This window comes from Phasianus colchicus, chromosome 5 (genome assembly GCF_987193195.1).
Source record: "Phasianus colchicus chromosome 5, bPhaCol1.hap1.1, whole genome shotgun sequence".
Taxonomy (NCBI): Eukaryota; Metazoa; Chordata; class Aves; order Galliformes; family Phasianidae; genus Phasianus; species Phasianus colchicus.
This window is the reverse complement of record NC_143440.1, coordinates 56,818,624-56,845,599: the sequence shown is the minus strand read 5'-3', so window position 1 is coordinate 56,845,599 and position 26,976 is coordinate 56,818,624. Positions and strand designations below refer to the sequence as shown.

General features: G+C 39.2%; 1 protein-coding gene across 2 annotated transcripts; it reads right to left on the bottom strand.

Moving 5' to 3' along the window:
- Positions 1-243: 243 nt before the first annotated feature.
- On the bottom strand, positions 244-26,976 carry EXOC5 (exocyst complex component 5). Of its 2 annotated transcripts, XM_090141878.1 has the most exons (19): positions 26,819-26,976; positions 23,175-23,266; positions 19,236-19,383; positions 18,669-18,863; positions 15,071-15,135; positions 14,548-14,576; positions 14,266-14,375; positions 13,617-13,661; positions 13,376-13,516; positions 12,224-12,306; positions 11,554-11,763; positions 11,254-11,289; positions 10,288-10,435; positions 7,917-8,025; positions 7,519-7,639; positions 6,757-6,843; positions 4,578-4,686; positions 3,384-3,599; positions 244-2,503 (listed from the first exon to the last, which is right to left on the bottom strand). In XM_090141878.1, exons 1-19 carry the CDS (start codon positions 26,843-26,845, stop codon positions 2,315-2,317), a joined length of 2,160 nt encoding a protein of 719 aa, XP_089998004.1. In that variant the 5' UTR covers positions 26,846-26,976; the 3' UTR covers positions 244-2,314. The 2 variants fall into 2 exon arrangements, with proteins under 2 accessions (XP_089998004.1, XP_031461249.1); XM_031605389.2 differs by lacking the exon at positions 11,254-11,289.

The window sequence follows — 26,976 nt, the reverse complement described above, 5'->3', positions numbered from 1 at the left end:
TAAAAAAAAAAAAAAAAGTGTGAAAATTACAGTCTCCCACTCTATCCCAATCCCAGCTGTATTTTGCAGAGCAAACTGACAACATACAGACGAGCAAAGGGGAAGAGGAGAGCCCACATCAGTGATTAATTTGATCAGCAAAATTAGTTTTTCCCCCCTACTTTTCTTATCGAATGGCTTTTGTTTGTTTTTCTAATTGAGCATAAAGACATTAGGAGAACGTGGAAATGAAATGGAAGAAAATTATCTGGAGGAAATTCTTTTTATTGAGGAAGAGTTTACATATGTATGTTCTAGTATTCACCTACTTTTTGCTGCCCCCTGTTAACAGGCATAATGGAAATATTGCACTGAGCACATTCATGGGAAACACAGCTAATAATGCAAGAAATATGGTAAATACACATTTCATACAACTTTAAAATAAGTCAAAACAACCATACAACAAATTCTGAAGCACTTCTGTGATCTGTGATCTTAACGTGATGTTCACTGTTCTGAAGTTTTTTATTACAAATTGACACTTTTTTTTTTGTAGAAAGATTCTGTATTGGTTAATAAAACCACAGCCTTAAAATCGTTGGCTTTCAGTTACAGAGGTAACAGAGAGGTATCATCTGAATTCACATCAGAGCTTTAGGAAAAAAAAAATAAATGGCAGCAGTACAAGCATGGGCCTCCTCCAGCATCCCAAACTCTTTGTGGCTTTGCCATGGCCAAGGAAAAGAGCTCTGCAGCTCAACAAAGCAGCCAGGCTCCCAGAACACTTTGAGAAAGTCTGGCATCCACTTTCTTGTTTACTGATAGAGTGCTTTGCTAAATGGAAAATGAAGCAGAAGAACCTCAACTAACCAAGAAAAGTTCCACACGAGTCTGTCAATATTGACTACACCTGGGAAGTCATTAACGAAAATAATTTTATTTGACCAACCCTTAAAGTAAATCTATAGAATTGCCGCTCTGAAGATGGGAGAGAAAGGTTTTCATACTGCACGCTGAGCCCACAGTAGAAATAAAAGTGTTACAGATGATCTGTTTGGAGACGATGCGAGTCAGATTGAAGACAGTCCACAGCAACCTGTTTTCCATGAGTCTGTTCTGAACAAAGGTCTATTTACAACAATCTTCTGCTTGAGGAAAAGCTACCCTAGATGTTTCAAACCACCAGTGCTTCAATTCTCTCTTTGCACACAATGTGGTCCATCTGAGAAGCACCTTGAATAAATGCTGTAGTAGAACTGATGCAGAAGTAGTCTGTCTCCAATATTAAAATTATGAGCAGTGGAAGAGAAGCTTTTGCACACTTCAACATTTCATATTGCTCAGGCACCAAGGATCAATTATCATCAGCACAGTACATTTCACCTTTTGGATTTTGCAGTCCATTCCTCTCAGATAAATGAACACTTGGGCTACATTTTTATCCTTTCACTTGTTAGAATCTGAATTTATTTATATATATAAAATGAGAGACAGGAAAAAGTTGTATTAATCCAACCACAGGCACCTTCACCTTATAGTAACAAAGCCTAGACAAGGCAGCTGCACTTACTTCAGGAGCATCTATCAAATTCAGTGTTCCAATATCAAGCAGAGAAACAAGAATGTCAGGTCATACAATGCCAGCATTTTTCAGTGGGCCCTTGACTGTTAGGTGAAAAAAAACCCAAAACCAAAGAACCAAAAAAATAAAATCTTTCCACCACATTAGTTATGTTTAGAATGCTACACAATGAATAAATTACATCTTTGTGGGATACTGTTCCTTTTACTTCTATATCTCAAAGAAATTCCCAACTAATTAATTAGAGCAAGAAATTACATTGAGCAGGATAACGTTTTAAATGAAAGAAATGACTTCGAAACACCAATCAAAGATAATTTGATTATGATTAGCTGTGCTGAAGTCTAAGTCATTAAAATTGATGAAAAATGTTGTTACACTGGTCTATTCTATGTAATCCATTACCTACGCTATGCTCTGTAGTTCAACTCTAACAAATGGTATCTGATGATTCAATACTGAAGACTAAGATACTTCCCATGTACCACTTGCTTTCCCACACCAACACATCCAATTAAAAAAAAAAATCAGTAGCAAGTAGTTGTGCTAAAATTCATCACTGGGAGAACTTTAGCTTACATAACATTCAGATTTTCACTTGCTAGCATTCTACATTGTCATGTCTAAATATGGCTGTTTTATTCTGAACAGTCATTATTCCACAAAAGTTGGAAACCAGCTGTGGTTTGGTAAGAAAACATTCCCTGTGCTTTCTGAGGCCTGCCCATAGGTACATTTCCTCCTGTGCTCTCAGCTGAAGTGACGAGCAAGACGTGCAGACCTATAATCAACACGCAGCTGAACAAAGGAGTGAAGGATGTTCTTGTCCAGATTAGCAAGTTGTTCACCTGAGCAAACTTGCTTTAAGTTATCCGGGGCTACAACCAGAAGATTGCAAAGTGCATGCAAAGTATCAAAGAGCTGCAACACCAGAGCAATCTGTGGTTAAGAAAAGAAAAGAAAGAGAGAGGTATTAAGAGTAAAAAACTGCTTACAACACCCATCAAGATTCTCAAAATACTTCTTTCCTATAGAAAATACATTTCAGTCATTCTGTGTATAGTTATATGTGGGCACATGGAATGAAAGCAAAAAAGACCCAATTACAAAGTAACTAAGATAGCTTGCTATTTCTCACTGTATGCATATCTCATGTTAAATACAAATCTACATTGCAATTTGAAAGTGTATTGAACTGCTTACAAAGACACAAACTGAAGGCTAGAACAGATTTCTTTCCTCAACACAAAGCCCTAAGACATCACTGAGAAAACTCAGGAAGGGATGGTTTTGTTTGTTTGTTTGTAAGTTTTAAGACTATTCCAGGAAAGACTCATTGATACCAACACATGTAAAATCAAATAAAAAAAAGTCTACCAAATTTCAGTAAACTTAATCTCTAGCTAAATATGATTAGAATAGACTTAGAAAACTCCTTGTCTTGACTTTCTCAAAATTTTGGCAATAGTCTTTGGGAAGAAACAAAGCACTTGAAGCAAGAGAACCACAGGTCTTGGCCAGAAACCAAATCTTTGCTTTTACTTCAATACAAAATTATATCTAAAATACACTGTATCATAAACACTAAACACTTCCTCAATATATATATATAGCCTGCAAGCAACAAAATGGTAGACTGCTCTTTAGGATGTGATAAAGCACTACTAGTACAGTTAACAGAACATAAAACATCAGCACATGAAATGCTGATATTCAAACAAAAATATTATTTTTAAGAACTTCTCAGAAGAAATGGTAAAATAAAATATTATCTAACCAATCAATAAGGCTGCACATCACCAACGTACACATAATTTACCTTGAAGTCTTTGGCACACTTTCTATACTCAGCCACATCACAAATAGCCAACATGCCACCCATGCAGCTGTAGGAATATTGCTGCAGGTGTTCGTAGATGAGTCGATGGAAACGAACTCCAAGCTCCATCAAAACCGTGTCCACGTTTTTACCATCCATAGATTTCCTAATCTTTTCCACCTGCTTTCTAACATAGCTGCAGACTTTAACACAAGCCTTAGGAAAAAAAAAAAATAAAAAAAATATCAAGAAACCTGTTCTCATGAAGTGCCTTCTACATCATAAGCTGAACATTAATTAGTAAGTTCTTTAAAATTCCTACAACTCAACATCATCTGTTACCTTCCAATTAATAATTCCAACAGGTTTTCATCTGCCACAGAGACATAAGTATATATAAAAAGGAAGGATACAAGACAACATTTCACCAAATTACACTTTCTGTCAGTTCAGTTCAGTCTGCACTTTTAATTTAAGCAACAATTAACCAAAGGGGGACAATCAAGATGATTCAAACCCTGTCAGCAGTAGCTGTAAATCCAATTTAACAGCCATCTTCACTCTTCCCACACACTACCAACCTCTACAACCTACTGCTGCACTCTTCCCATTTTCACCCAGCTTCACATATTCAGATACATCCCTCCCATTAACAATTGTTTGTTCTCCACTTCTCTCTATATTGCTCCCTAAAAACAGCCTTATGCAACCCAGTACTAAAGTTTAAATTCCATCCTCCAGGCCATAAGATACGATACACTCAGTGGTAGAGAACATTCTGCAGTAAAAAAAATGGTCTTGCCATACCCACACTGCTTTCTTCTGTTCCTAAGGGGAAAAGGTACCCAGCAACTAGAGAGTATCTGATAACAAATTTTCTGAAACTGATAGCTTCAAGCCAATTATCAGTTAAAAACTTGGGTTTAAATCTGGTCCTCTTGGGATGGGAAAGAATTGTGACAGCGTGTACAGCACCTAACATCAGATTTTTGTCTGACACTACACACAAAATTCTAACATCCCCTCCAGCTTGGAAAAGCAGTCCTCAATAGTTTGCAGTTGCTTAGTCCGACAGCTAAGTAAATCAATCAAATGCATGTTGTCAAACATGGATTTGTTAAACTCTGCCTCGTGTTTGATATCACTCAAGTGTATTTCAAGCTATACTGATGAGTTGGAACTTAATTTACTTACATTAGTATATTGAATCAAAACGTTGTTTTCATCTTCTGGTTTAAAATCTGTCTTTTTCTGCTCTGCAGCCAAGATGTGCTTCATCTGTCCAATCATACAATTCAAAGTCCTTTAAAGTTACAAAGAACACTTAGAATTAAGGGAACGTTCTCATTTCCTTGATTTTTATATTTACATATAGTAAAGTGGTTCTGTATACAAGTATGCAGCAGAAAACGACAAGGAAAGAAAAAAACCTCACCACTTACCATTTAATCTATAGAATATGTACCAAAGGCAAGCATAAGAAACAAGGGACTGAAGTTACAGTGCAATTCTCTAAAGAAGACAAGCTTGATTTTAAGAAAGTCATTAAGAAAAAAAGAAGTAGGGGAAAAAACAAGCAAACATGCTGGCCAGTTGGTTTTAAAGGGGACACATTAAGTGGGAAGCAACCACTTCCAGCTCTTCAGAGGAACTGGACAACATTCTTCATTGCTGAGGGAATGAGACAGACAAAGGAAGAGTTCCAAATGCTTAGTTTAGTAGAATTAGATCACATTGTGTATTATTCAGCAGCAAGCAACAGAAAACACTTGTAAAATGAAAAAAAAAAAAAAAAGGAAGGGCAGGGGAAGAACGTTTATGTCCATAAATGTAATAAATGGATCCTTTAAAACTCCTTTTCTATGCATAGAAACTCAAATTTGCATTTCAGGTGTACCTCATTCAACAACCTACATGTAATCAAATTAAAAAGAAAAAAATGTTACACTCTCCTCCATTTCTGTTTTCAATAAATACTCCCAAGAGACTGTTTACACAGAATACAAACTGACAGAAAACCATTGGAACTACTTTTGGTTGACTAGTAAATCACTTCTATAGAGGCAGACAATTATTGTGAATACCATCCCAGAAGCTCCTGTAGGACTCATTCAGATTGCAAAGTGTTGATGGCTTTCACTCTAGAAATTACTTGCATTAGCAATTTCAGCATTAGAAATTGCTTTATTTTTCAAACTAGATCATTCCTTTCGGTAAGGCAATCAATTCTTAGCAGCAGTGGTACCACAAAGCAGCACGTAAGCAAGAACACACATTTTACATGTAACATTCATCTGAAAACTCAGCTCTCCTTTATGTGTAAAAGTGCCAATGCTTATGAAGAGTCCATCCACAAACCTTTGAGTACACTGTTTTCCAACACTGTTCTCCTAAGTCTTACTGCCACTTTTAAGAAATTATTTACTTGACATGAACAGCTAAAACTATTCTAATGCTGACAACTGACCCATGCCTGTCTAGAGCTAAGCTTATGGTCGCTGTGGTTCAAGTATTTCAAGCTTTGCATTTAAGCCTTTATCATCAACTTCCAGCAGGAACAGCTAAAATCTCAGTTGTTACATATCCATATTCCACCTCCAACCATTCTTTTTGCACCTGTAGAAAATGCCTTTAAGAAACAACTTGTAGAGCTCTCTGGAAATACATCCAATCTCTTCCTTGTCTCCACAGAAATCACCCTGTAGGACATAAATGCAATGCCTACTTTTCCTATATAGTGCTGTTCTCAACCCTTTCCAGTGTGGAATGACTCTTACATAAACTTCAATGAGTTCCAAAGTAGCTTTCATATCCCACAGGAAGGTTTATTTCCATCGCTGCATGATTTTCATTTACAAATGTTACAGCTATTCCAATATTATTAGAAGAAATGGAAAAAAAGATTAAATAAGTCACAATCTCAAAGCAAGTTGATGTCAGAACCAAAATCATTCCAGGTCTGGGAACTTCTATGACTAGGTGTAATCCATAGCACAGATTCACACACGTCATCTAACCTATTTTTGTCAATTTTTTTCCTTATGGAAATTCTGTAAGTCTTTAACCTATTTCAATCATCATTCCTTTAAATGGGGGGAAAAAAAGTAGCATGAGACAATAAGGTAAAGCTGAAAGACTGCACTCTCATAACAGATACACTAACATCTTTCCAGATTATGTATGGTCAGAAAACTGCCACATAAATATGACCCTCTATACAAACAAAATCTGTTTCTTGCACAGAATAATGTAAAAAAAAAAAAACAACAACTTTGTGTTCAGAAAGATTTAATCCTGAAAAGAGAACCAAATAATAAATCACAAAGGAGTTTTAAAAGAATTGGTGCTTAATGAAGTTTAAATCTCTACTTGCCTATCAATGCCCATATCCAGCTTCACTTCCATTTGTTCTATGATATCCTTTTTCTTCTGAAGGCATTCAGATAACTTAGGAGACGAACTGCAACAGCATGAAGAGTTATGTGAGAAAGGGTTAGAACACCAAAACAAATCTGTTTGCTGGGACGGCTTCTTAAATCAGGAATGTGTGAAGAATTCCTGTCCTATCAAAAAGGATGAATTAGGATGAATTTAGGTGGAGTAGGTTGGCTTTAGATCACCAAATCAATAGCCACGTGACCTTGAGCAGAATTGTGGAGCACTGACTGGCAGCACGTGCACACTGATTCATAACACATCAGTGTGTTCTACCTTGAGCATATCCAACCAGCAGCTCATTGATTCCATGCAGATTCCATGTAATTCACATGTTGTTCCATGGCATGGCCAGTTTCTTCCCCTGCAGAGACTCCACCAATCTCTGCAGCCCTGCTATCACCAGCTCACCCTAAGATGCAGTCATAAAACCACACTAGCCCAGTGCAAATGCAGCAGCAAGATCTTTGCAAAGCAACTCCTCTTCTTCTATCAATACCCTAGAAGTTCCCTCTCTCCTTCTGCTTATCTAAGTGTAACTTCCCTTCCTCCTCCTCCCATGACAGTATTTCATCTTCCTGCAACATCAAGCTGAACCACTCCAAGAATAAACTCTTCTTAACAGATGAAAATAAAGAATATAAACTTGCTCTGTTCACCAAAAATTACCACTCACAATGGAAACACTAAACAAAAGTACCTGATTAATGGCATCAAATGATCATTGAACTGCTTGTCAAACAAATGGAAAATAGTATTGGCCTGGTGGACAACATCCAAGAAATAAAGATTTGCGTTCTTTGAATCAGAAGAGGGGATGCCTAAAGGAAAGATGGTTTCATTAATATAACAACGATACACAGTTCTTTAATTAAGATTAGTGATATTTCAAATATGCAGATTTTTCCACGAGTGCTAAAAATAATATGCTTAGAGTTGGAAAAATTTGTGGTGCCATGTATACAATACTTCTCATGGGTTTCACTTAACTGATACATTTTGAACAAGACCAATCAATGAGGCACAGCAAAAGATCTGTAAAGATGATCTGCACAAAAAGGCCAGTGAGATGAAGTGTTCAAAAAATATTATACTCACCAGCAAGGCCTGTTTCTAATGCATAATCAATGTGTTCAGTGCATAAGAATTCTACAAGCATAGAAAAAATTCTGAAAGCGTTCTTCGGTAAGTCAGATGGATCAGAGAGCTTAAAAGAAAAAGAAGAACTTTTATTCTAAAGGTCAGTTTTACATATATTTGAAAGCTTACCCAATATTGAGTAGAGGATAAGCTTAAAGTGTAACGAGTATTTCAGAAAAACTGGAATTTTATTTTAAATTAAAAGCATCCATACAGAGAACTATTCAGGAACAGCCTTCAGTATCAACAAACTCTTTGATACTAACAGGTAAAATGAAGACAACGTGCTGCAGGATGCTTTGAAAAGCAAAAATATACAGAAAATACAAAAATAGCAATGATAATAAATGAAGGAAGACATTAATTCAGTGGTAAAAACACAAACATCCAGCTGTAATTTCTGTAATCACCTAAACAACTCACTGCTTGGCATTGAAATGAACAGGTTGACTTATACACACCCTGCCTTTTTTCACTGAGTTTTTGCCACTGACCACAGCTAGAGGCAGTGCAGCTGTTCTATCACTGTCTCACTACCTCAGAAAAAACAATATGGTCTGAACCTCTGTGATATTTATCACAGTTCAGCTGGAGTCAACAGAGCATGAAAATTTTTATTAAGTGAAGTAATGCCTACATGTACACACAGCATCTCTACCTTCATGAACTGTAAGCAACACAGGATTTGGGGCAGCAACTTGTCTGCAAATCCTTTTTTTTTTTTGAAGAAAAACATGACAGGGCTTTGGTATGTAAAAAAAATGGAGCTTTGGTTTTAAAGGAATTAAGTGAGACTTTTGGAAGCTTGGAGTAAGATTACTATCGCAATTCAGGTTAATTTACACAACAACACTCCAAGAGATTTTCACAAGATACCTAAAAAATAAACAAAAACCCCACCCTGTTAGAGACATTTCCAAGCACAGGGATGTTTCAATATACGGTTAGGCAGGAACTGTCAACCTTTTTCTCCTAAATCAGTCATGGTTGGGACTCCCACTGTACCAGCATGCATCTGTCATACAATGAAGTATTTCAGTTGGCTAGCCAGTCATAGAATGGCTTGGGTTGGAAGGGACCTCAAGAATCATGAAGCTCCAACCCCTCTGCCACAGGCAGGGCCACCAACCTCCACATTTAATACCAGACCAGGCTGCCCAGGGACCCATCCAACCTGGCCTTCAACACCTCCAGGGACATGGCATGAATGGGCCACTACTTAACTTCTCCTTTGCAAAGTGAATTGCTCTGATCACAAGCACAGTCTTAGCAGCATGATGACATGGAGGTCTTTAATGTGCCTGTAATTCTAAAAGTCTCCTTATCTCACAAGATCCATTTTGCACTCAACCAGTTTTTCCAATCAAATCACCCAAACCAATGCAATTGGTTTTAGAACAAAAAAAAAAAAAAAAAAGAAAACCTGCTCCTAACAGGGGGGGAAAAAACAAAAGCGTAATAAGAAGTTTGTACTATGATTTTAATGATTTCCTAGCAACGACCATACTGAGAAAAAGGAAAACATGATCTACCTGCATTCACTGATTCCACCACTAAGAATGTGATCATCCCTACATGTATAGGTTATACTGCGCTGTATATTTTATTACATGCTTACCCCCACTCAGAACATTAAAGCTTCTGAATAACTAAGATGTTAAAACCTCTTCTACATTATGCTAATTTAGAATATTAGAGGCACGAAACTACTATTATTGTTAATAACTGTGTTTAGCTAATAAATATTGCCTAGAAATTCACTGAAGTCTCCAATCAAGTTTCATAGGTTTTCACTTATACTTGAGTACCAAACAGTAAATTACAGGCAATAAAACAGGTGATTTAGTTAGAAAGAAAACCTTTCTGGGTAGCACTGGTTTTTAAAGAACAGTACAGAGTTATCAAGGTAAACTACTAAAGATGATTTCACTCAGTTCTTTATTGATGACACTCTATGATGATTGAAGAAATGGCACCTGATCCAAAAGAACAACTCTGTAGTCATAAAACGGGTTGGGAAAGCAGTAAATTCTTCTCAGTTCTTGGGTCTGGTTTGTTTAAAAAGAAAAAAAAAAAACACCAAAAAAGAAACCACCTATGTAGCTAAGTAGGTTTAACCCTACCTGCTTCTTCCAAAAATAGACAGATAAAACTAATCCACATTTACACAGAAAACCCCAAATCCCTAATATGACCCTGACTCAATGAGAAACAGAAGAATTTTTTAATGCACTGAAGTTCTTCCTTTCTATCTATCAAATGGAACCTCAAGATTTGATTTTATACACAAAATTTTCTCACTAACGGAGACAGCAGGAAGTGAACTTACTCTGTGACATCTCTCAAAAGCTTGTTTGGTTTCTTGCAAAAGGTTCACCACCACTTCTTGTGAAAGAAAAGTTTCCCCATGGGTGTCAATGCTCGGCCCCAATGGCAAGTTTGTACGTTGCCTTATCCTCTCCTTGAGGTCTTGAATACTAGAACAGAGACACCGAAAGATTTCGCTGGGTGGAAATCATGAAGCTCACATTCAACAATACTTTACAGCACTTCAGTTGTTAACTTACAAAAACAGAACCCAAGACACAGTTTAGGATATGCAAGCGTTAAGACAGTCTTACAAGCTTAAAAAAATTGCTAGTAAATGCAAAACAACCACCTCTGATCCCACAGTCAGCCGTGTCCTACCATGGCACGTTCATACCATGGGAACAGCTGTTCCCCCTCTGGGGTGAGTGCTCTGTGGACAAAGTTTAGCCTCAATACGTTGTCACTTCTTACTTTCAAAACACTGAGGTCTTCCTCTCTCATCCACACCCACAAATCCTTTCGTCCTCATCCCTATCTGTCCAATCACGACTTAGTCAAGCATGCTCCAACACATTTCCATGCATAAAGCAACCCAGTCGTTGCAATCAATTTAATTTTCCCCAAGAAAATTAAATTCTTATCTTTGTTTTTCTTCATTTCATGAATTCGCTATTGTTGTTCTCTTCGAATCATTCTTCATGCCTGAACCCAGGTGCAACAGTCTCATCACCTTTTCCTCACACAACTTTTCTTTCTTCCTTTCCCATGTCTCCCTACTACTTTATAGTTTCTCTACCCTGAGGATAATGAAGTCTTGTTTTACCTTTCTCTAAGTCCATTGCTTCTTCTGGGCTCACTAAGAGCTTTTTCACTGACATTGCTATGGTCTTTTCCCCTTCCTAGGTCTTGGGAGGGGACCACAAGACCTGGGCAGGTGAAAAAAAATGTATGCTTTTAGATACACACATACACATGCGTTCGGTACCTTAATTTTGCTTCAGTCCTTTTGTGGATCTGGATCCTAAGTTGAAACATAAGTTTAACTGGTATTTTTCATTTTCCACAAGTATACAAATACCATGCATCACCCTTCACACGTATCAAGAGCAGTAATATTTTAGAGAAAGCTAACAGAAAATGACAGCAAATTATAAAAAGCTGTAGGTTGCTTTAGAAGTCTGCTCTTTTGCAGTTGATCAATGTACATCTAGCATGAAAAATACGTTTCTCCCTTTACCACCTCCCTTCCACTTCAGAAGTAGAAAATTTCATAGAAGAAACTTACCCTCCAGTGCCAATAGACCTCTTCTGGTGGTTTTTGGAATCATAATAACGTTGCAGAATCATAGCGCTCCTACTTTTCAAATAACCAATTTCCACCTCAATGTAATTCTCCAAGTAGGAAATGAAAATGGATTTGATAAGCTTAGACAAGAAAGTCTGCTTATCAGTACCCAAGTTAAATTCCATCAATTTGCTTGAAAGATTAGTAGTTCTTTATGCAAAAGAAACAAAGAAGGGGAGAGGAGGAAAAGGTTGCATTTGTATGAATTACAGCATTACATGCTTGTAAAGTACATAGTACAACAGAATCCAGATCATGATTAGAACTTCTAGCAGCAGCTTTATACTTAAGTAAAGAACTTTGCATAATTCATGTTTGATTACATACAGCACAATTGCCATCAAGGGGAGGACTGGCTTTTGCCCAGTCTAAAAAAAAAAAAATCACACACAAAGATCACAATGCTGAATATCTCCCATTCAAAATAATAATAGCTAGTTAAAGTTTCTAAAGAAATCTAATCATTGGAAAGGTTAACAGAAATTACATTTTTCCCATTTTTATGAGAAGTTTACTTTTTTGTCCTGTCTTCCTACATCTTGATGATGATTAATCATTTCATTCCAAGAGGATATCTACAACAATTATTTTATCATCTAGATATATATACCTTGTATACAGATCATAAAGATTCTTAAGATACTGTTCTGCATCCGATTTCCTGTGTTCTTCCAGCTGGTCCTTTACATAACTCTGTAAAATTTAGGTATATCTGTTAGAAGAACAGATATCAAACCTCAGGTCATCCTCACTTGTTAGGTTATATATAGTTTTCTTCAAAGCACACACCGTAAGCAATTCACGTAGTCTCTGGGTTAAGTCTCTGATATAACAGACTTTTCTACAGATAAATACCTTGTTTTGAAGAAAATGATTTAATAATACAAAGTAGCAGCAGGTAAAGCAAACAGAAAAGACAGACTGCTTTGAAAACATGCTAGACCAAACACAAGATCCCCACTCTTAAAGAATCAAAACCACTAGAGGCCTAAGGACATGTCTGCAGTTGACAGTAAGAAAAAGAGGTACTTATGTATTTGCTTACATACATAATAATGCAGATACAAGCTTAGAGTCTTCCTGTAATTGACTGTTTGGCAAAAAATATTATTTACTATAAAATACTAAGTCAAAACTGGTGGTCAAATTCAGGGATGAAATACAGACTCAGTCCCTACTCTATATTATCAATAATAAGAAGAACAACACTGACTGGGAAATTACACTTTGCAATGAACAGGCTTGTTGTTGACTTCACATACTTAAGGGACTATGCTTTCAGGATGAGTGACAATGTTTTCAACTAAGGTTTCTATGTTCATATAAATATTACAAGCATAAGAGTTTTTTTAATTATTATTACTCAATACTAACCTCACACATGAAACCCAATTCCAACTATGAACAGATTAAATATATTCATTAAATGTGAAGCTTATTTTCCTGACATATTCTGAGTAGAAAGGCATACAGAAGAAATCAAACGTGTATGACACCTCGTGAACAAGCTAATGAATGTACTGATTCCTTTTTAATTGTACATACTGAATTTGAATCTTTTCTTTCTGGTTGTATTCACAGTGCAGGTAGTTTTATTTGACATGGGTCTGATTATCTGTATGAAACATTATATGGCAATCAAGTGTGATCCTACATCTTTATACAAGACTATGAACATTGTAAATTCTGAGCAATTGTTACTTCTAGCACATATGGAAGAAAAGCCTCCTCAATCACTTTAACATATTAATATTTGCAATACCTGAAGTTTAACTTCAAAGATGTTTTGGATGAGTTTGGCTAGCACAGTCTCTGGATTGCTGAAGACTTCTCCAACTTGCTTATTCACTCGCTGGCAGAGAATGGCTGCATCTTCAAACACATCATTCCTCAGGAATGCACCCTAGGGTTGTGGAAACAATTTCACAACATATTTACAACTACTTATAGAACTAAGGAAATCAACATCCAAAGAGATGCGTGTAAAACATGAAATGCATTACCTCTTGACACTGTTTTATGTACACATCAACACAATGGGAATAGCCCTGTGGAAGGAGAAAAAAAAAAAGTCTTAAAGCCAGGCTCTCCACATTTTTAATATAGAACAAAATTAAGGAAATAAAACTCATGCAAAGAAGTTAACAGAAGAAATACATTCATCTGAAGCACAGGCTTTTTCAAATCCATTCTTGTCACAAACCTAGCAGAACTTCACTTATCACAACTCTCCATGGATACACATCACAGGTTTTAATGCTCAAGCACGAATGACAACTCATACACATTCAAGAAAAATTCCCTCAGAATGGTCTCTGTTAACTCTGCCTCTGATTCCCCACCAAAGAATCATGGAATAGAATGGCTTGGGTTGAAAATGACCACAATGATCATCCAGTTCCAACCTCCTGCTATGTGCAGGGTCACCAAACTGCAGACCAGGCTGCCCAGAGCCACATCCAGCCCGGCCTCAAATGCCCCCGGGATGGCATTTGCCCCCTTTATTCCTCATTTCAGATGGAACATCTCAGTATTTTTAAAAGGTATACAAATTATGGTTGTTTGCCTGTGCAAATATTTTTACTTAAAAGATAAGCTGATGGATTTTTGTTGCTTTTGGGTTTTTGTTTTTTTTTTTTAATTGATTTTTACCTTAAAATGAAGCAGGACAGCTGCTACTTCTCTCATTCTGGATATTTCACCTCTCCGCTGTGCACTGGTAAACTCCTGAATTAGCTGGCACTCTAAGTCATGGTACTTACCTGGAAGGGAACAGAGGAAAGAAGGTTAAAAAAAAAAATTAAAAAATAATCCATGAAGCTATGTAATAGAAGCACTGGCAAAAATGGTAATACTGACAGTACTGCATATTTCTTTAATCAGCTTTTACGATGCACATACGGGAATATGGATTGAACTGGATAGATAACTTACTTGCTATCTTTGATTTTACTTCAGAAAACCTGTTAACATCAAAAAATACCATGATTAATTTCAAATCCACGTCACAAGAGAAATCAGACATCCCAGAGCGCCTGTTACTCATGATCTATTTAAAAAGGAATATATGTAGCACAAAGACGACAGAAAAGTTACATACTTCATATCCATAAGAACCTACAAGCATCTAATCCAAATCTATCATTAAGTCAGCACACCAAAATTATCCCATTAAAAGTCCGTTAAGCAGTTTAGGATGTGTATGTAAAGATGATCCTACAACATGAGTATGTGAACACAAATTCAAGAATACATGGTGTGCTTATTTCTCTCTGTATCATAAGATACAGGAATCATTGAGTGAAATACAGCCCCTTCCCATCCCATTCCCTCGCTGCTGTGCACCCAATCCCCCTCCAAAAAAAAAAGCACTATAAAATTACAGCCATATGAAGTTGTTATGGTGGATTTTTTTTTCTGTTTTGTTTTTTAAAGAGATGTTCAGGTAGAATTTTACCTGTCAAAAGGCAGTTCCTGAGCAATCAAATGCAGTTTCTGAATAATATCAGCTGCCTCTTTAATCTGTTATGAGTAAAAACATGACAGCCAATTATTAAAGAAGGGATGAACATGGGCTACTCCTTTCTTTCATTTCCACTGTTCAGCTTTCACACTGCAGTTCCTATTCCTTTAGTTGATATACCCACGTAGGAGATCACTTTCCCACTGTACGCATTTTAAGACGCTTAAGATATTATTTAATATACAAATTACATTGGTAAAAACATAAGAGTTCTTCTGCTATATGTTCATGAAGGGCACACCTCTACAGCTCCTTAAGCTCATCACCATAGCAGGCCAACAAGGCTTGCAGACCAGAGTTCCTGATCTGATCATCCCTGAGTAACGTGGCTAAAGCTATCGTGTTTCAAGTTTGCATCCTTTCATATTGAAATAAAATAGACAACTATAATACACAGATGGATGAACTGCAACATGATTCTTTGTGATGAACTAGGATAAAAGTCGTTTATCTGGTAGATAGCATGGACTGGTCCAAAGCATGGCTGTGAGACAGCTGTAAAGACTTTTACTATTTGGTCTTAGCTACTGGAAGGCAACTTGAAGGGAGCAAGGAAAACTGACTACTACATCCAGGCAAAGTCTTCATACAAGTAGACATAAGAAAGTATAAAGAAGAGCATGCAATTTGTCTTGCTTTTCCTGTTAGTCATGTACACAGAACTAAAGCAAGAGGAACAGAAGCACTGAGATCCCATTCTGCCACCACTTATGAGCAGCTCGGGATTAAAACTTCTCAAGAACAGAACACAATGCACAGGTAGGAAAACAGAGCACAGTCACTGCACGAGGATGGCTGTGCAGCAGAAATAGAGGCTCTAATAAAGCGTAGTCATTCTGCTTATTAAGAGCAGCTTATGTTTGGAACTGTCAGCTTACAATAGCCTCTTAAATCAAAAGCAGCCACGCTCCTCAAATAAATCCAATGAAACAGCAGTTATTTCTATTAGGTATTAAGGTTGCTTCAAGCTAACTAACAATTCTGTTCAGTACTGATGTCATGAGGATAGTCGATATATCAGCACTTATTCACCAGCATCACCCCAAAAAAAGCCCAGAAGAAAGGTAAATAAAGAAAAAAACAAAAAACATCAGCAAACAAATGCAACATCTTCTGTCTCCTTTTCACACAATGGCTGCTAACTAACTTCTTAGATTTTTATTGAATTCACAGCCTTTTCTTAAGCACAACAGAAGCCAAGACGAATCAATTCTCCATGGTTTCTGCTTAAATCCAGACACATTTCATTTTTAATTGAATTGGGCTTCTGTAAACCATTAAGTCAAAATAAATATTGATTCTGTAAGACACAACTTAAAGGCTATAATGCATCTGAAAAAGTGGACAAAGCAGCAAAAGAAAATTTTAACAGAATTGGCATGAAGAAGCAGAAAGCCGTAATGGAACAATACTGAGTACAGAACTAATGCAGAAGAGGATGTAAGAATAATAGTGAATGCTGAACACAACGATGCTGTTGCATGATAAATAAAAGTGAGCTGCTGCATCATTTTTTAATTGATTTGCTCACTTTAAGACACTTCAGTGCAGAAGAGAGGCTAGTTAGCTGGCAGGGCAAGGCAAATGGCTTGGAGGATGAAGACACACAGCACACAGCTTATGACAAGACAGCAAAGAAAAGCCATCTCAGAGATAAGCTGGAAATTGCTCAGTACATCAAGGACAAAGTAACGTGGGAAACATCTTCAATGTAAGGAGAAGAAAATAAAAATGGTAAGAAACCAAGAGATTATAAGAACTGACACTGCCGAGAAAAACACCAATTCCTGCAGAAATAATTGCACCACAACTCCTTGCCTCCCTTTCTCAGTATCCCTTGCCCTTAATGGCTTAGAGAGAAGCCCACACTTTCATAAGGGATGGCACAGAACAAGAAATCACAATGGAAACCCACATCAGCTCAAAAATCAGAGGATGCTGACAAAATATTAACGTTTAACCTTTCAGAATGCTTATTACTATCTCATACTTCAGAAATACTTTTAGTTCAAAGATGTATTAAGATATCATATCTCACACCTAGGAAGGCTCCCTTATAAACACTATTTCTACTTGCTATTTAAATGTGTACCCCTACACACCTCAATTGCAGACTGACATCAGACTCCTGGCCCTTCCTGCATTCCTCCTCTTCCAGATTTGCTCTGTGTCTTCAGGGCATATCAAGATTAATTTGTTTAGCAATTTCCAGGCTTATCATATTTATCTACCACAGATTTTTTAGAGCCTCTAACAGAAAATATTACAAAAATCAAGTTAAATTCCTTATGAGATTTTTCTGCAGACAGAAGAACTTGCTTTACCTTATGCCTTGTTATTGGCTGTGTTCTCTTAAATAATTTTAAAATGAATGTTTTATTAGGAAAAAAAGAAAAAAACATGAAAAAGATCATATGCAGAAGAACTGTTGTTATGCTGGAACCTTCCTGTTTTCCTTGGATGTCAGAAAATGGTTTTTTTGCACTCCCTCTCAGAGCAGGACAAACTATCAACAGGCAGTGATCACATATCCACAGAGCACGATGCAGATGCCACTATACAGGTGACTTGTTGGGAAATGCAAGGATATGAAATTACTTATTCTGCAACTCCCTAAGAGATGCCTCCATCTCAGCAGTGAGGTCATTTATGAGATGCATTTCAAGAAAAAATATTTTTGCTGAACATGCAAAGCAAGTTCTCTGTTGTTACAATAGTGCAATTTTCGACTGGTCATACCACTGTGCACATAACTTATCCAAGGCACGATGGTCATTCAGGATGCGCTTGGAGGAAGACAGACAAAAGCAACACCAAAAACAACAAAAGCCCACAAAAATTTTAAAAAATAAAAATAAAAATCAACCACCTTTACCGATAACACTTCACTATGCACTGTGAAAGATATGTGCCTCCTCTTGCTTACATCTGGACACTATTCCTACAATCTTTTTCCATTAGCCAGACCACTCAGATTCTATTTGCTTCACAAACACACTTCTGAAGCATAAGAAAAACAAAATGCTTTAACGTTTCTTTGAAGTTTTCCTGCCTAGATCCTCTAAATTCAGAGGGTGGAGACATAGCCACAGGACTACACAAAGCCCAAAAGCATGCTGTGACAAAAAGGTATCCAAGGCCAGTGGACTGACCCAACAGAGTGAAGTCTCACAAAGAAGCTGCATTCAGAAGCGTTCTGCGTTACAGGGTGGATCTGAGGCAAAAGGTTCAAAGAAAAAGGGCAGATATTGTATGTACCCTAAAGTCGCCCCCGCCAGCATTTCTCAAATCTCTGATAATTTCATAAAGTGAAAAATGCCAACACTGCCACATTCAGCATCACTGAATACAAATGCTTTATCAGCAATCTGCAGCCTAGTGTTGTTAATTTACATTTCAGAACAATGAAACTTTAACAAGTCAGTCACTCACTGGTTTGAAGTCTGACCATGGTAAGTCATGGTAGCAGCTTGTAATTAGGGCAGTACTGCTTATTGCTTTGAACTGCTTTCATCCCGCTGACAGCTCTTACCTTTTCAGAGTTTGTAAAAACATCAGACTTCAGCTCTCCATCCAGAAACTCATTAAAGTATTTCATCAGCTTCTGAGCCTCCACAGCCCGTTGCCGCGGCGTGTTTACCCCCTCCAGTTGGTCGCCAAGGTGACAGACCTTAGTTGCTACATAGCTGATGTGCTCATCTAGTTCTTGGAAATGTTGGAAGGCAACCTGGGAGAACGTACACACGGACACAATGCTCAGATTTCCATCTCCTGTACTTTTGGAAGCACTCCATTTACATCAGTCAGAATCCAGGCATCAGCTTTTCCACATCAGAGCTGCACAACTATTTGGAACCACTAATTAAGCTCACGCCACTGCTCAAAGTCTAGCATCTTCCACTAAACTAGTGTGAAGAATAGCTAACACTCATTACTGGAACATGCAGATAAAGCAGCCTGTGACAGGGGAAATTGCTTTCCATCACGTTTTCTATTTTTACCTCAAACAGAAGCATGCTGTACCAAGAAACACTGATGGGAGCACACGATGCTTCTAAATCTGCAAAGCTTAGTACTGACCACACGCTTTAGATTTTACCTGGTTGCTCTTCTGCAGCTCTTGTACCTTCTTGGCAAATTCCTTGGCTTCTTTCTGGCACTGCTGTTCTAGTTTCTCCACCTTTCTTTGAATCCTCTCATCCATTACCTGTAATTCTTGGATGTGATTCACAAATTCTTCCAATAATCTGATTTAAAATAAAAGATATTAAGGCAGATTTTAGTTTGAAAGATAGTGTAGATTTGTAAAGAGCAAACAACTCAAACAAGAGCTCACCTTCAATGCTGATGTGACCATGCCTAAATTACAGATGCTATTTTAAACTACACCATGCCAGTTGTGTAGAACTATGCCTAAATAAAAGTTATGTGATCAACTAAATATTACATGAGAGCAGGGGAAACAGTTAAACACCAATTGCTCAAGAGGCTGATTCTTTCACTAGTGCAAAAATCCCTATATCCCCATCTTCCTTAAACAAATCTCATCAAGACAAAGGAAGCTCAGGCAACCACATCCCTTCAGTGTAAAGGCTGCAATAATATAATAGTCTGGATGTGGCTCTGGGCAGCCTGGTCTGGTGGTTGGCACCCTACACATAGCAGGGGAGTTGAAACTAGATGAGCATTGTGGTCCTTTTCAACCCAGGCCATTCTATGATTCTAAAATAGTTTCTACTGTACTGCAGATTTTATAATAAACTTGCAAGCCACTGTCCTATTAATAGGCAATGAATACAATCATATAGTCTGGTAAAGTTGTTTTGAGTATAACCACACTGCTTCTCCTAACATTTCTTCCTCTAGCATATACCACTAAGTTTTCTTTCCCCAGCCATTTCCCATCACTGTGACTGTACTTTCAGACACATTTTATTCTCTCCAATCACAGCATCTTTGAATGCATTCTTAAATTTTCTCTCTCATTCCACTCTCCATGCGCTCCCCTCTCATTCTTGTTTTTGTCCATTCTGTCCCACTTCAGTTGTTTTTTCAGCTCATATTTTTCTAAGCACGAGTCACTGCTGTGCAGGGAATTAACTATTCCCAGGTCCTCCACAGACATAAAATTCATGCTAATAACTAGAAATAAATCAACAATTGAAAAATATTGTTGTCCAGATTTAAGGTCAAAGCAGAAGACAAAAAGACACACAAATCTTTTCCAAGGAGCTACTTCTAGAGTGCTGAGGAACATGCATTTTCAAATATACCCTATTCAGAAGCTATTTGTGAAGCTGATGTCCTTTCAACATGCATTACTGCTGAAGCACAGAAGGGGCACGCTGGTCCTGCCGTGGCTCTTCACACACAACCTAGGAACTCTCAGCAAACAGAAGGGAGAATTGGAATGCATTGTCATCCCCTCACATGACTCCTTCCCAATAACAACTGCTATTATTCTCTCAGCCAACACATAGGGCTTTCTCTGAGCATTTCATAATTGATACGAATATGATCTTCATACTTGCATGGAGGGAACTGAGTTTTCCATTTTCATTTCTGCTGCTGAAATGAGTGGTTTTTACCCTGCTGTTTGGTGCCTTTTTGCTCACTGTATTACTCTAAGAAACTAATTAGTAATTCTAATTCTGAAAAACTAATTAGTCTTTCAAGTGGTATCTTTACAAGAGTGCCTAGAAGAAGTGACAACTTATTACAGAAACCATGACTGTGACAAATGCTTACAACTCCCTTCGTCCATTCCCTGCTTGCCAGAACCCCAAAAAGCAAGCACCTTGCATTAGATACCAGAGAAAACTATGAGGGATAGATATAAGTATCTTAAAAACAAAACCTGGATGATTTGAAGTCACAGAAAGCATAGTTTCAAACAAAAGCATCATCAAGAAGTGCTGTTTCTGTTCATTTTATCAAGCCAGTTCTGTGCAGTATGGGATAGGTTTGTTTTTGAAACAGGTATTATGCCAATTCAGCGCTCAGCAATAACATTCAGCAAGGCAAGAGAGGAAAGAATGCTAAAATAGAAGAGGTAGTTGCTTGGCATGTTTCTCAAAACAGAACTAAAGAATTCAACATCCTTTCTACAAAACAAGCAAAAGAAAGCACCAGTTTCTAAAAACAGGAAAAAAGCAAACCCAAAACCATACGGCCAAAATGTTTCTGTTTCTTTTGCCTCCCCTCCCTCCTACACTAGAAGATCTCACTAGAAAATTATTTACTGTTGTGGGAGACCTCCACTCATCCTGATTTATGTGAGAGTGCATCACAGAAGTTAACACAAGCAAACCCACAGGAATAGATAAGAGAGATTAACTGGAGTTGATGTGGGCAAGAATCACTAACTACTGTGGAGTACCAGGCACAACTGTGGAGAAACAGCTAAAGGAAGCAATGGTGTGTATTTCCAGGCTTATTTCTGCTTATCTTGCATGTAAAGCTCTATATAGGATGCTGACCTCTGATTCAATGTTAACAGTTCAGCACCTGTCCTCCTCCAAAGAGCCAGACTGCTAAAAAACCAACGCCTTTCATCCATGTTAATGAAGCTTTTCACATCCATTTTGAGTAATAGCTCACCTATGAAGTTAGTAATCCTAAACTTCTCAGGATTTTTATCTTAGATAGCTACAAACAACCTCAAACAGAAATAAGATCATGTGGGTAAGAAGTCACTAAGCTACTGTACACTGTGGATTGATTCCCCACCATAATTCTAAATCAACACTGAGGAAACTAAACTTTCTGAGCTCAAAAGCACTACAATAATTATAACAGGAATAAGATCAAGCTCATCTCACAGGTAACAGTCGTTTGAGAAATAAGAACATTTAATTCCATCTCTAGAAAAAATACCAATACTGGTAAAAAAAAACTAATGTGTAGCACTATTCGAAATGGTCACTTTTCAAAAATGAAGATCATAGAATGGTTTGGGTTGGAAGGGACCTTTAAGACCATCCAGTTCCAATCCTCTGCTATAGGTAGGGACACCTCTCTCTAGAGCAGGTTGCTCACAGCCCCATCCAGCCTGGCCTTGATTGCTTCCATGGAGGTCCAGAGGTGCAAAATACTGAAGCTTAGATGTAAAATGGTGCTGTATGAATTTATGCATCAGAGATATCAATGCACTACCTGGTGCTGGGCCAGTAACAGAGAACTGTTTTCTAAACTTTGGCTTGTCTCTCTTGAAAAACTTCATCCTCCTTGCCACAAACAAGAGAAGGTTTTCCACTGTTTCCCCTTCCCCATTTCTTCTGTACCTTGCCCTTGCTCCTTTTTTCCTTACCTCTAGCTCACAGACACCGAATTTTCCCTTTGCTCTGCTTTCAGGGTCTTTCAGTCACTCCAAAATGATAACTCAGCTAGAAAAAGCTGACTTCTCCACTGGCTTAGTTTCCAGATATTTTAGTGAGCTAGGTTTTATCCTGATCCCATTTGCCTATAGTTGGCTCAAGATCACAGCATGCAGGTAAGTGCAAAGAAAAGTGGCTCAAGCCCACCTCCATCCAGAAGAACTGGGCTGTTCATTTGGTTCAAACCACAGCACACACACTCAGATCAAAACAAGCAATGTCAACATTGCCACGTTCCTGCCCCTCTTCCCAGCCTACCAGTTTGTGACTTTTATTTGCAACAGCACTGTAAGAGCTGGGTCCTAAAACAAGCCATTTTAAGGAGCTAAACTAGTAAGAAACTCATTAAGTTGACTTAATGATCTTAACAGAGAAGCCTAATATTATGCTTTAATCCAGAAACTTCAGTACTTTGGAACATTCATGTCTAACAAAGAACAACAGCATCAATTCTCCTTTATTCAAACAGCCTAAATTAGAAAGCGACTTTCCCCACTCTTGTCAGTTCTGAATAATCGGCTCGTGGTCACAAACTCTGTCTGTTCTCCCACACGAAAATCTCACTAGATATGTACCAGCACTACATACAGGCTTTCTGTTGTGTAATAAAGCAGTACAATTAGAGATGCAACCACTGAGGCCATTACACAATTTTATTTTACCTTTTTGGATCGAAAGCTTCCCCACCTCTGGAACCTCCTCCAGGTGTCCTCCATGCCAGCCGTTCAATGTATTCATCTGCCACAAAAGGCTCCTAGACACGAAATAAAAACTCTTTAAAATGTGTAAGCAGCCACTTAAGATGCGGCACATCATTTTGAAAGCTTCACTACAAAGAAGAGCAACCACAGCATTGACAATGAGCTTATACTGATAATACTTAAGAAAACATGTCGTTCTCAACATGGTGGGTTTGAACACCTGGCCCACTAACTACCAGATAGCCTCTCACAGGCCATGCAGAGTTGCCCCTACATTACCTGCCTCTATTTCTCAGTGAGCTTATGGATTGTCATAGCAAAGTGTCTGACACATTCTGCAGCTAAACCACGAACAAAAGTAACCAAAGCACTGCCCTGTGGCAGATCACTGCCAGAATGCTGCTGTTCACTATGCGACGTCCAACTGCAGCTGCAGAAACAAAGCAGATAAAGGGGAGAAAAAACAAAAGCAGCATGAGAACAGGCAACAGATTTTACTCTCCCAAAAAGGAAAAACATGTGCATGGTGTTAAAAGCACAAAGTTGCACAAGTTTGCCCCATACTATTTGCTGGATCTTCCACAAACATTCTGCACAGTGGTGAAGAATTATTTTTGCTCCTAACATTTTCTGGATGATAAAACTAAGAGCTCATATTCTAGCTGATCAAACACATCCGCTCAGCCATTTCTTCCACAGCTAAATATTAAAGTATCCAAAACAAAATGCAATGATACCTATCCCTTAATTAACAAACAGCAAACAAATAAATCAACACTACCAAGCATTACTTATTCCTTTAGATCCGTTGGTCATCTAGCAGCACTGCACTGGTGCTAACACTGCCACATCTTAGATTGGTTAATGAAGCATCTTCACAGCCCCCAGGACTTCAGAGGGAGCTTTTTCCATTACATGCAATGGATGTAAAACTGAAGCATGACCCAACACAGAACCAGGAGTGCAAAAGCAAGGGCTGGAAAGCAAACACTGCTAGTCCTTGCACATAGCAATGAAGCTGCCTTTCTCCCCAGACACATCATGCCCTACCCAGTCAAGTCCAGCTATTCAACGAAAATACAGAATCCTAGAATGGCCTGAGTTGAAAAGGACCACAATGCTCATCTAGTTTCAACCCCCCTGCAATGTGCAGGGTCACCAGCCACCAGACCAGGCTGCCCAGAGCCACATCCAAAAGCCATATAAAAGCCTTCTGAATATACTTTGCTATGTGCTGAATCCTGCTGGCTTATGCAGAAGTTTCAACAGCTCACTGGGTGACTCCTCTTCCCAAGACTGACTACAGCAACTGTGTTCTGCTCAGGCAACTTGGTTGAGCTTCAAAAGCAACAGCATTGAAAATGTATTTCCCAACACATAACTCATCTCTTCATCCCAATTCTGACATAAAATCATATCTCAAGTTGGAATATGCAATGTAGTTACATGTACGTGGACCCTTTTCATCAGAGGTTATAACACGATGCTTTCATACTAAGTATAAACTCTCTCTTTACAACACCTTTACATCCAAGTTACTGGGAACATTTTTGGTAGTTTAATTATAGGTGAAATGAGCCATTCAACACAGCAGCAACCCCTTCAGGGAAGCCCCCCAGCTTCGTAGCTGTCTTATGGCTCTTCTCAGCACTTCTTCCTATAAAAAACCACAGCCTTTCCCCTGAAGATCCCATAACCCAGCTGGAGTATCGCTCTAGTCACAAGGACACCAATCCAAGCCTATGGAGTAGCCCTGTATAAAGGATGCACTACTTACTGATGTGTTCTGTGTGCCTGTATATACACATATGTACACAGATACACACAGAGAGTGTTGAGGTGCTGGAACAGCTGCCCAGAGAGGCTGTGGATGCCCCACCCATCCCTGGAGGTGTTCAAGGCCAGGTTGGATGGGGCCCTGGGCAGCCTGGGCTGGTATTAAAGGTGGAGGTTGGCAGCCCTGCATGCAGCAGGGGGTCAGAGCTTCATGATCCTTGAGGTCCCTTCCAACCCAAACCATTCTATGATTCTGTAATTCATTCAAATGTTCACACAATATAATTGCCTCCACACGCATAATGATTCTTTTTTATTATTTAAACCAACTTTACAGAGCTTTTCTGCAAGCTGGGTCTCCTAAGGAAATGTAGACTGCTTTTAATGCTATCTTGATAATACGGTCACCTATAGCTATCCGATAGCCTAATTCCTATTTTAATTTTCCTTTCCAGTCTTAAAGAAACTGCTGAAAATCAGCTTCTACAAATGTCATTTGCAAGTCCATTGCCTGTTATCAGATGAGCCCCAACAGTCAATTTCTTCATAGCTTTGAACTCAGCTTCAGCTCAAGATGAATTAACGCGATCCTATCCATTCTGCCAATACTCCTGATTTAATAAGAGATAAGCCTGAAGTGGGTGATAACCTGGCCTGTAGGAACACTAAACTGGACCAAGCCACATTAAAATCTAGAAATAATCATTATATTTTGAGTTACATGGGGTAGAATGAGTGCATATAGCATCAACTTTCAGCAAATCTTCCTACACAACTTCACATATTTATACTGAAAATTACTTTCTAACACGCTTTCACACAAACCCTGAAATCTAACACTGATCTCAGGATACAGCTGAGGGTTACTCCCATAATGAGCACATGTTTTCACCTTCTTACAGAATCACAGAACAGCCAGCGTTGGAAGGGACCTCAAGGATCATGAAGCTCCAACCCCCTGCCACACGCAGGGCCACCAACCTCCACATTTCATAGCAGCCCAGGCTGCCGAGGGCCCCATCCAACCTGGCCTTGAACACCAACCTGGCCTTGAACACCACAGCTTTCTTTACGCACAGAAGTTCTCCCATACTCAGCATCCACGTAATCGCCACGCTGAGAAATGAAACCTCTCAAGGAGAGTCTATAGTGGAGGTGTGGAGATGGCACTAAGCCTGGCACCCACCTACGTAGGTCACGTTGTGTTATTCTCCCTGTTTCTTAAAACCAGGCAAGCAAAAAGACATGAGTCACGACATCCACGTGTTGGCATCGATTCATAAATCCAAGCGAGCACAATGCCTTTAGACAAGACACCAGACCCCGTGATGAAACAGGAAGGCCTATCCTGAAAGCTGGGGGAAGCATATCCCAGTGTTAACACACCAGATGGGCACCTGAGCGCCTCAAACCGGCGGCGACACCTCGTCCCCACGCCCCAGCCGTGGGAACGGGCACGCAGGTCACAGCGCACCCAGGCCAGAAGGACGGCCGGCTCCTGCTGAGCGCCCTGCCCGTGCGCGGCCTCGGACGAGATATCTGCCTTCTCGGGCCGCAACGCCGCCGCAGACCAAGGGCGCGCTCACCGCTTCAGAGGCACTCGGGCGACGCGACGCCGCCGGGCGAAGTTCCCTCGCGGAGCGGAGCGCTGTCAGCCCACGGCCCAGCTGACAGCGGCGCAGGGGAGGACGAGGAGCGCTGCCGCCCCGCACGCCATCACCCGAACTTCCTCCTCCCCCCTCGTTCCCACACCCTCCCCCTCATCCTCCCGGTTCCGGGTTTCCCACCCCGAGGCCCGGACGCCCCCCGCACGGAACCCGAGCACCCACCTCGAACAGCTCGGCCGCGGTGGCCATGACCGCGGGGCTCCTCAGCGGCCTTCCGCCGCCCCGCCGCTGCCGCCCATTGTGTCCCGGCACGGCGGCAGCAGCAGCCGCCGCGGCGCCGCCTCCGCCCGCCGGAAATGGCCGTGCGCCGGCCGGCGGCG

Bases quoted from the DNA above. Each gene is read 5' to 3' on its own strand.
- EXOC5 (XM_090141878.1), bottom strand. From the start codon at position 26,845: ATGGCCACCGCGGCCGAGCTGTTCGAG. The intron at 15,136-18,668 runs GTAAGAGCTGTC...TACTCATAACAG, and splicing joins TTTTTACAAACTCTGAAAAG to ATTAAAGAGGCAGCTGATAT. The intron at 8,026-10,287 runs GTAAGTTCACTT...TTTTCTTTTAAG, and splicing joins CTTTTGAGAGATGTCACAGA to CTCTCTGATCCATCTGACTT.